At 41.2% G+C, this 11,448-nt stretch overlaps 1 protein-coding gene across 1 annotated transcript; it reads right to left on the reverse strand.

Moving 5' to 3' along the window:
- Positions 1 to 762: 762 nt before the first annotated feature.
- zgc:154093 (cdc42 effector protein 3) lies at positions 763 to 9,732 on the reverse strand. The gene is made up of 2 exons (XM_028573834.1): positions 9,554 to 9,732; positions 763 to 2,536 (listed from the first exon to the last, which is right to left on the reverse strand). Exon 2 carries the CDS (start codon positions 1,948 to 1,950, stop codon positions 1,033 to 1,035), a length of 918 nt encoding a protein of 305 aa, XP_028429635.1. The 5' UTR covers positions 1,951 to 2,536; positions 9,554 to 9,732; the 3' UTR covers positions 763 to 1,032.
- Positions 9,733 to 11,448: the final 1,716 nt, after the last annotated feature.

Raw genomic sequence — 11,448 nt, forward strand, 5'->3', positions numbered from 1 at the left:
TGTAAGACATTATTTATCAGTAGCTGTAGTTTCCACAGTGGATAAGTGAGTCATGCTGCTCCTGAATTGTCCTCACAGCTGCTGAGTTCTCCCATTTCTCCCGAGTCCGCTTTGACACATTTATATCTGACTGAGTCGGCAACTTGTTAACCATTAACAAGCAGAAAATTCTCAGCATAGGTCAGATTAATAGACAACACAATGTGGGTTGTGGCTGGTGTTTCGTCCAAAGGAAAGGGGAATGTGTTTGTGATACCAAGGTGACTTTGTTATCTTACAGTTTAAGTGTTTATAAGGTTCAGCTTCGATAAAGGCTCCTGAGGACCAGCCCGTTGCCTTGGCTGTTGTTATGTTGGGCAGCAATCCCAACACTTAAAGGAACACGCCGACTTATTGGGAATTTAGCTTATTCACCGTAACCCCCAGAGTAAGACAAGTCCATACATATCCTTCTCATCTCCGTGCGTGCTGTAATGCTGTCTGACGGCTCCAGCGGCATCAGGCCAGCACAGAACATGCAGGTGAATGGTTCCAGTAATCCTACTGCTCCGAATAAGTGACAAAATAACGCCAACATGTTCCTATTTACATGTCGTGATTTGTAGAGTCACAGCGTGTACAAAAAACAACGTAACATGAGACACAGCCGTCTTCTAACTGTAAACAAACCGGGAACTATATTCTCAGGCGGAAGAATATAGTACTTGGGCGGAGTGATATGCTCGCAGCAAGTTTTAAATTTAACAAAAGAGATCTTATTCTTTAACAAAAAGGTCTATCTCTGTACAGATGCTTTCCATAATGTTGTCAGACACTTATAATCTGAGCCTGTCTGTGGCAAAAACATGACTTTTTGTGGACGTAAATTAAAAGGTTCTCAATTGCCCATTTACATTACATTGCAGCGTATTGCGTCGTGCTTAATACTGGACCAATTTCGAAGATTGTTGTTCAAATCAGTCACTTAGGAACAAAAACATGGGAGAATAGGGTCCAGGTTGAAAAACACAGAAGTTACCCTTTAATCTTTCTTCACAGCTCACAGCGGTTGTCCTCAGTCTTGTAGCGGTCCATGATACTCAGGACGTCCTCCATGATGGACGGACCCAGGTCCAAGTTTAAGCCCGCCATAGAGTCTGACCGTGACACCCCGGAGGAGACCGTGAGACCGGCCGGATGGAAGGCATCGCACGGCGACTCGCTGCGTTCACTCCTCAGATCCTCGTTGCTCAGGCCGGCATCAGAGTCCAGGCTGAGGCCCCGGCGACCTTCCAGGGGCCCGCAGGTTTCTGACGTGGAGTCCTCAGACGAGGCCTCCGAGAAGGAGCCAGAGGAGGGGACGAGCATGCGGATGGCCGGGGAGAGGGAGATGTCGCGGCAGGGCTCCGATGCCAAACGGCCCACCACGCCGTTCTCAAAGAGCTGGCCGCGGTTGTCGGTGCGCCTGTAGCCGTTGGCCTGTTTGTGGCGCGTGTCTGCAGGCTGCTGATGGCGCTGGAAGCTGTTCTGCTGGGAAGGCAGAGAAGACGAGGAGGGGTCGTCCAGGTGGAGGCGTGGGGGTTTAGGTGGAGCCTGTTCGTGGGAGATGAACACAGGCATGGAGACGGTGGTCTTCAGGAGGCCGGTGGAGGCGTGCTGGTAGTGGTAACCATTGTAGGCGTAGTTGTGCGTGTCCTGTCTCGCGGTGAAGCCGTCATCCAGGTGTCTCTCCACGCTGTGCGAGCGCCCGTCCTGCACCCGACTCAGGGCCGGCAGCATGTTCATCTTACCCTGCAGGAAACCCACGTCCCCAAACATGTCGCCCTCCCCTTCGGGCCCCACATGGGCGCTGTGACGCACGTCGCCCAGCGGGGGGCTGATCATATCACCTGAGAGGACATCACGGAGCCTCAGTCTCTTTCCCTTCTTGGGAGTTGTAGTTTTTAAGTACATTGGCGTCTTTGCCGGCATTTTGCTTCTGACAGGTCGACGTTGACAGGTCAAAGAGAAGTCTCTTTTTATCTGAGAGGAGAGGTTAGTGTCCTCAGGTCCACTCACTGGGTAACACCTCTTTATGTTTGGGTAGAAGTCAGTTTTTCGTGGTGATTAAAACCAGCCGAAGAAATGAAGCTGAATGTAAACAAACAGCTTACAAAGCAAACTCACTTGTTAAGAAGCTCCTCTGGCTCTTTCCACTCCCAGCTGAGAGATCCAGACTGTGTTGCTTCTCCCAACGAGTATTCAAATATTTAAGTCGGTCAGCGTAGCGATAGCAACCCCGGGGGTTGTGCCTCAAGCTGTCATGGGACTCCGGGGGGAGAGGAAGAAGGCCTTGACCTCAGATCAGCTCCCTGTGTCGTTCTCTCACACACAGAAAAGCCATATTCAAGCAAACACCGGGTCCTCTTCCCTTCATAACACACGCACTCTGGTCTTGATCCCTCCTCAGAAAAAAGAAAAAAAGCGATGAAGGATTTGTTCTCCGGCAGCCTCGCTGTGTGCTGTCCGGCCGACCTCTTCAGAAACGTCAGGAATGTGACATGAAAACGTTGGAAATCTGTGTGGAGAAACAAGAGAGAAAAAGGGCGTCAGAGCGAGATGAAGAGAGAGGGAGGAAAGGCAAAAAGGGAGATAGATGGGGCAAAGGGGAAGGGAGGAGGCAGGAGCTGGGGGAGAGAGGAATGAAGGCAGGAGGAGATTTACAACCTTCTTTTCAGTGAGGACATATGATGGAAAACCCTCAGAGAGTGTTGGCTAAAAGGGGTCTCTGGCCCCAAATTATGTGTAAATGTGTGACTTGAGGTCTTGAGGCTGCTCTTATGAGTCACTCCATGCATCACTGCAGAAAATTAGTCATGCATTCCCAAAAGACCCCTCAACTCAGTTAGTAGAAACACAAATTACTGCATGGAAATTGTTGGTTTAAAAAGCTTTTGGCCTCTGCAACAACCCGCCTGTTATCAGTGAAACATCTTAAAGTCTCTTTCCTGAGACAAACACTTTGAGTTACGACATTCGTGTCTCGCCCCGAGGGCTCTCTGATCTTGTGATCCCATCACCATTTGAAGTATTCCTTTGGTTTTTAACTCTTTAAAGATAAAGAAGTCCACTGTTTTATGTTCAGAGTTCAGAGGTCTTGTCACAAAATTCAAGGAATTCAATCACAAAAACATAGCTAGACTATAGATGATGAGAAAAAAAAGGGCAATTTAAGAATCACTTTCTTTTTGTAGTCTGAGAAAAGCATTGAAACATGTATTAATAATACACTTCATAGATCAAGCATAAAGTTTCTATAAAGCGCCTTGGACGACAAAACAGGTATTTAGTCATGAATACAGTTTTTTATTTGTATGCTTAACTTTCAGATCATGTTTCTGGCATTGTCTGAATGCTGTGCAAATCAAAGTGTCTTCGATGTATGCTCACCATTGTTTAAAAATAAGAGAAAACGAGCTTCATAAATCAGTGTGTAATGATGTTTCTCTTGTGACTGCCTGACTTTGGGTTCACAGGCCCTTTTACGTTATGTTGACGATGCACTGAGGAATGTGTGCACTCCGGTGTTAATAACAAACCGTAAAACTATGACATACATGTTTGTCTCTGGGAGTCTTATTTATACTGCCTATTTTTCACCCAGAACCAGAGTTTTCAACTGACAGGAACAAAATATTAGTATCATCCCCACAACGGCATCTGAGATGGTGTAGTGAATATTCACACAGGGTTCACATTCAGGTTACTGTGAACTTCACACAGATTAAAAACCTGTTTGGTAAAGAACAGCCGTGGAAGGAACAACCACTAAGATCTTTTACTTCAGTAAAATTAGCAGTACCACACTGTAGAAATACACTGCATTGAAACTCCTACTTAAAGGTCCCATATCATGCTCATTTTCAGGTTCATACTTGCATTTTGGGTTTCTACTAGAACATGTTTACATGCTTCTGTCTGAATATACCTGTATTCACCCTCTGTCTGAAATGCTCCGTTTGAGCGCATGTCTTTTCAAGCCCCCTGTAGGAGCCACATATTGGCAGTTGTTTATGGTCTCATTCATGTTGTTTGTTGATTATTGTGTTGTGCCCTGATGTTGTGGGTGGTGGGCGTTTTCATCGCGGTTTGAGCGGAAGTGATAGTCTATTTGTTGGCTTCACCTGTGCACCTGGGTTTTTTGGGCATTGACAGAGAGGGGGTGAGCCTGGGAGCGAACACTTTTTGTTGACTGCATCACGCTGCATTAATGCAATGATTCTACTCACCAGGTAACAATTACATTTGGTAACTGCAGTGCTAAGTGTATTTTACATGTGGAAGAAGAAGAATAAAAATCATTGCAATACAATCTCGAGCGCGTCACAGTGTATATCTCTCAGTGTTTAGCCCCTTGCGGCAGCACTTTTTTGGACTGCTTACAGCCGCAACACCCCCCTCCCGAAAAAGCCCAGTCTGCTCTGACTGGTTAGTATCCGGGTCTTTCACATGTGCGATCTCGAATGGTTCTTGTCCACATAGTTGTTTTTTGACAGCAGGGATCGCCCCGCTTCCCAGCATTGTACACTAGCTGGCTTGCCAATAGCAGTTATCAGTTTCTCTTCACGGACCACTGATAAACAAAGAAAACATGCTACACCCTCCGACAACCGCAATGGCTGCACTTGATTTCACGAATGCTTCACGTGGGGCTGTCTGCTCCTGGAATTTAAAGCAGACCGTCATGGCAGGTCGTTCGGAAACTTTTATCTTATTTTACGAAAACAGTTCACGGAAATATGTTTCGGAAAACATTTTATGCGAGAAAAAGCTGCAATTGCTGAATTTCTGTTCATTTCAGATTTCGTTTCAGAGAATGGTCAGTCTAAAAGAATTTTGGTAGTTTTTGAAAGTTGAGCTGCCTACTCCTCATTTGCATAAAGTATAATGTTTTCAACTTTATGCAAATGAGGAGTGGGCAACTTGACACCCCGCTTATCCAAAATCACTGCAACGCCAGCAGAATGCATTGATCGGCTGCTAATGTAGACAATGAATGAGAAGCGTGGAAATGACGCTTCATGGTACCATCAGTCTCTGCACCATCATTGCAGCCGGGGAATGACTGTAACAGCAATGTATATCGACACTTTCTACCTATATATATATATATATATCTATCTATCTATCTATCTATCTATCTATCTATCTATCTATCTATCTATCTATATATATATATACACACACACATACATACATACATACATACATATATATATATATATATATATATATATATATATATATATACATACATATATATACATACATACATACATACATACATACATATATATATATATATATATATATATATATATATGTGTGTATATGTATGTGTGTGTGTATATATATATAGATAGATAGATATATATAGATATATAGGTAGAAAGTACAGTATTTATATAGCAGCTTTCACTCTTTCCAGCTCATCTGAAAAAAATCCTTAATCCTCCAGTGATTGTGTTCTGGGTCACACTCTTACCAGTTGCAATTAATATCACAGTTTTTTTGCAGCTCTTTTACAGGAAGCTCTTTGGGAACCAAACACAACACAAATTGTCAGCAACCCAAAGCTTTATTTCATTTTAGGTGGAGGCTTTTCCCTTTGCAGCATGTAGAGCTCAACAGACTTTCATGTGTAGCCCCCGAATGACGTTAGCCGCCCTGGAGACCCGTTTTCACCCCCAGGTTTTCTTTAAATGTTGATATGAAGACATAACGTCAGTCCAGTTGTTCATGTTGCAAAGCTTTTGTTGGAAGTGGAACTACTTAAGTATTAGCAAATTGCATGGACAAAAACCAAACCGTTACATAAAAAGACCAAAAAACTCATGAGTGGGATAATCTTGTTTTTCATGGCAGCAATGATTCCATGAAAATTGTTCAGATTATCAACACGTCGATACTTTAAAGAAATAATCAGGGAAGAGAAGTTGAATGTCGTTATAACTCGTGTTTGCGGTGTTTATAACAGAGGATGGGGTTTGATCGCAACTGAAAGACAAACACAGAAGTAACGACCATAAAGTTTACATGTTTTGCATCAATTCTCCGGCTAACGTTTGCTGGGCTTGTTTCTCTTCCATCCAGATCCAGACATCCGATGACTAAAATCCTTCGTCCGGTTAAAATATATAGGCTTATCAAAAAACTTCCAGTGAATACCAGTGAAGAACTGAACCAAGGGCGGAGTTGCATTTTGAAGATATTTCCCATTCATTAATTACTGTGTTTGACTCAGAGGGATGATGGGATGTGGGCGACCTGCCCTTCAAAGGAATTGTTCATCCAAAATATGGAAAGTTGAGTCATAGATCTGTGTCTGTTTCTGGATGTCAAAACCTCATTTTGTTTCCTTAGTGGCATCAACTATAGATAGATAGTTTTTTTATAATTTAAAAAAAAGTACAGACAATAAATATTTCAATTTACGTATAGTTATCACATTATTTTTTTATGAGATACTAATACACACATATGTACACACGTAACCACACAGGAAGCTTTCCAGCATCAATGAAGCATGAATTGAATGTTTGTTTGTCCTACAGTTCAGCCATGAAGGTTCCCAGGTCTAATCTGTCTATCTCACACACAAACACACACATATCTGTGCTGTAATCTGTACTATATTCCTTTAGCACCACCCTATAACATTAATCTAAAACTAATTAACCTTACCCAAGTCTGAACCCTCAAGCCCTTTGAAGAAGTGAGGTCCAAACAAAACTTCCCCCATAAAATCCTGCATATTGCTCATTTAGTTGACCATAGTTTAAAATACTGATCACCATAAAGGAGAAAATAGTTCAGACAGCTACAGTGCTGCTCATGAGTATAGGAATCCCTGCTAAAGTTTACTAAAAAGAGGAATAAAAAAAATCATCTTTTGGAAATTGATCTTAATGCCTTAATTCAAAAGATTAGGAAAAATCCAACCTTTGAGAACACCAATTTTCTTTGTGAATGAATAATGTATCGTAAATAAATAAATGGTCTTCCTTAAAATACAGGGGGCATAAGTATAGACACCCCTATCTTAAATTCCCATAGAGGCAGGCCGATTTTTATTATTAAAGGGCAGTTATTTCATGGATCCAGGATACTATGCATCCTGATAAAGTTCCCTTGGCCTTTGGAATTAAAATAGCCCCACATCATCACATACCCTTCACCATACCCCCAAATCATCACATACCCTTCACCATACCTAGAGGTTGGCATGGGGTACTTTCCATAAGATCATCTCTCAGTGCAAATCAAACCAGCTATTAGGCTAACTGAAAAAAAACATGCCAATCTCTAGGTATGGTGAAGGGTATGTGATGATGGGGGTCTTTTTTAATTCCAAAGGCCAAGGGAACTTTATCAGGATGCATAGTATCCTGGATCCATTTTAGTCAACTTTAGCAGGGGTTCCTATACTCATGAGCAGTACTGTAGTTGGTGTTTCTTTCCTCCATGCTTCACCGTTTTTTCTAGGACGCTGCTGCTGAGGCAGTTAGCCACAGAGGAAGCTGATCTGACATCTGTTTCTGCTCTCAGGCTCCATTTGCTGCATGTGTCCGCTACAACAGGACAGAGAACCACTGAGCCCTGTCAACTTCTAGGACAAACACTTAGGCTAGGCCTACTGACGCAAACATGCGGCTCCTTTCATTGTTGTTGTCCTCCGCAGTCTCTTGCGTCAAGCGTAATTGCGCACAGCAGGCGATTGTTGACAAAAAATCCTTTTGCTTGCTTTTACCATAGAAATTAAGCTGATTTTGTTTAGTTATTTTCCACAGTGAGGTTCCACTATATATTGTGTCTGTAAGTTAATGAACATTCCCACTGTTAACTATCAGTAAAACTATGAATGAGTTAATATTCATGTAAAACCCTGGCAAGGGAATTGCATACTCACTGAGTCATCTGAAGCTGTGATTCACAGGGCGTTGGAAAACGGGTTTACTAACATGTGGACAGGTTTTAGATAATCTCTCTCTCTCTCTCTCTCTCTCTCTCTCTCTCTCTCTCTCTCTCTCTCTCTCTCTCTCTCTCTCTCTCTCTCTCTCTCTCTCTCTCTCTCTCTCTCTCTCTCTCTACTTCATGAGTGCCAAGTATAACAATACAAAACAAAACCTGATCCACAGTGAGTCTATGTACTGCTAAGCGCTAAGATTAGAGATAAAACATAGTGAGTTTAAGAATAAACTCAAATTAACTCTCTCTCTCATTATGCAACTGCAGCTTCTCACTCGTCTTCCTGAAGACTCTCTCGCCAACTGACTGATACTGTACAAGTGGAAAAAATCTGTCTCTTTCTAGTCTAATCCAGTCAGCATCAAGTCATACAGCAGCACATCTATTTCAAATCATGAATGCTTCTTCTGATGATGATGATGACTAGGATGAAATGATCAATATTGACCCTCACAAACAACCCATGGTGCTAAGTTGACTAGGAGGTGTGTGTGTGGGGTGTGTGTGTGTGTGTGTGTGTGTGTGTGTGTGTGTGAGATGTTCTAAAAAACAAACTAGTGTGCAGCTGGAGCACTTCCACTGTGTCAGAGAGCAGCGGGACTCTGGCTGCCTGCCGACTGCGGTGACCTCCTGTCTTTGGCAACAGAGAGCAGTTTATTCCTGGAGCACTGCAGGTAGTCTGAGTAACTGCATGGGTTACCGATTTCCCTTTTGGTGAATGCCACCACAGGGAAAGCTCTGACTGAATTAAAAATACCTGATTGTTTGTATAGGAAACTTTCTGTAACACTTTTTGAACAAAATCTTCTTAGAAATGAGATAATCATAACCTGGATCATTTTTTGTAACCATAATTTTTGTATTTAGTTTATGTTTTTTCCCTCGCCAATGTATATCTGACAAATATTGCAAGTTTGTTTGTTTTTGCTGAAAATGGAGTTTTATGTTCTTGGGGGGTAGCTGATGTTTTGTTAGGGATCCTAATAAAATCAAATCAAACCACAGGGAAAGCTCTGACTGCTTCTGTAACACTTGATCTTCTTAGAAATGAATTATAGAGTGAGGTCTAGACCTACTGATAACCTGAGATAACGTCGGTTAGGATTTGACACTATAAATTGAATTGAATTGAATAGATTGCAGCCTACATTAAATTCTATAAACTGCTACTGATGGGTGAAACAAATATAGGCTATAATTTGTCATATATAGGTTATTACTCAGAGCTTCAACAGATGATAATATTTGGTTGTAATCACGTCTGTCTAAAGAGTGAAGTAAAATGTGTATATGTAGGTTTTGCTCTCAAAAAACTGCGCACGTTGAAACAATTGGGGGAGTGTCACGCGCAGTGAAGCCGATCAGGCTATTATGTTAACAAACAAAATGTTTCACTAGTCAGTTTTTTCTCTTTTTGTTAGTCACATAATAGAAAACAGTAGGTCTATTCAACAACAGGTATGTATGCGCCGCGGCCACCGAACGACCACTGACCACGTTTAAACCCATGTAAAAAAAAAAGTACCACAAACGCCTCAAAATAAACATAAAATATAAAGATATTTACCTCCAGAGTAAAACGTCGCTCTGTTTTTTCTTGAGGAAATAAAATCACTAGAGTTTAGTCGTACAATCCACCGACACAGACCTCAGCTTCAGGGCAGGTAAACCTCTTACTGGCGGGGTATTAATGCGTCTGGAGCGCTCTGGACGGAGAAAGTTAAGATCCGCTTCTCACACACTTATATACTGTCTATGCTCACACACAAGGAGCGCCGTCAAATCAGCTGGAAATATAGCACCGACAACGTCCGGTTTGGAATTTCAAATTAAGATTTTCTGTCTTCTTCTGTCTGTGAACATTTGTAAAAGTACAAAAGTAGTAGCATCAAACCAAAATTAAGTAAGTAGCCTAGCCTAAGTAAGTAAAACGTCTCCTTTCAGTAATCTTCTTCTGTTTAGTTTTTTTCATTAGGCCTACTAACAAATATGTAAGAACATTTTAATGTTAATGAGTCAATTTTAAAGTGACTATATGTAACTTTTAAATGTTTCTGAAACTGAGTATTTTTTTTCATCTGATGATCATAAATGACCTGTAACAGCAAACGAGACTAACAGTGAAAAGAATGCTAGTTTTATATAGTTTTTATTAATGCCTCTGCCCGGTTCGATTTTTCCCGCAAAGTCACAGAATGATTTACGGCAGGTAGACGGCGCTACAGAGCACGCGTTCTGAAGGGACACAGATTTAGGTGTAACACCGGAAAAGCCTGTGTTATTGTATCCAGCCAGGTAAAAGGTAGCAGGAGATTTCTTTATATAGGCCTAATTATATTAAAATTTTATTTTAGAAGTTATATGTTGTAGTTATGGCTGATACTGGGGCAGGGCCATCACAGTAAAGAAGGAAATTAAACAAAGGACAACTAAAAGCTAAAAGGGAAAGTGAAAGACGACGGGCGAAACTGGGTCAATCTTGATCGGGCTTCCAAAAGATGGAGACAATTACAGGATAGTAAATGATTCAAAAACGTCTCCAAATTGGCCCTCAGTTATGTGATATGTCTATTTCATTAATAAAATAACTTTACAATGCGCGATGTGGTTGTACGTCAGTAGCTGACATTAAATTACATCCCCCTTCCACTTAGCACAGATGTTTTTTTCCTTTTAGTCCGTGTTTGTGTTGGCCTACTGTTATCATTTCACTTGTCCCCCTGTACCTGTGTAAAGAGTCCTTGGGTTTCATGAAATGCTCTATATCAATCTGAGTTATTATTACGTTGGTTGCTACAGCAAACTCTTAAAGCTTTGGCTCATCACACAGTGACAGTGATACCCGGTTTAGCTCACATACATCCAAAGTAGAATAAGTTACCGTATAAAACACTTGAAATGCAAAGATGCATCTGTAACGTTTATTCTCTTATTGTAAATCAATTATTATCTGTCTGAGCAAAACATTCATCCTCGTAATGCTAACTCAGTAATCTACAGTGGGCAATAAAGCACGTAAAGAAAAGATCTTTATGACAACAGGTGTGGTAAAAACATTATCACTTTTATCGAAAAGAGGCCGCTAGAATCAACACAAACCGAAAGTAAAAAGAAATATCATATGTTTTTCTATGAAAAAGCCGAGGTAACTAGTAACTAAAGCTATCAGATAGCCTAAATTAAGTAAAAAGTATATTATTTCCCTCTGAGCAGAACTATTAAGTAGCAGAAATGGAAATACTTAAGTAAAGTACAAGTATATCAAAATTGTATTTAAGTACTGCACTTCTTAGCACTTCTTAAATGGGGAAAAAAACTGTGCATGTATTGTTTCCAAACATTAACAAGACGTGCGTTGTTTTATTTTGAAAAGAAGAAATTCCTTGCTTCCGGTATCACTTTGGAAGAGGGATAAATATATCATTAAACGGGTCTTTAAATCAGTGCGTGATAATTTAGAAC

The sequence above is a fragment of the Perca flavescens genome, chromosome 3 (genome assembly GCF_004354835.1).
Source record: "Perca flavescens isolate YP-PL-M2 chromosome 3, PFLA_1.0, whole genome shotgun sequence".
Lineage (NCBI taxonomy): Eukaryota > Metazoa > Chordata > Actinopteri > Perciformes > Percidae > Perca > Perca flavescens.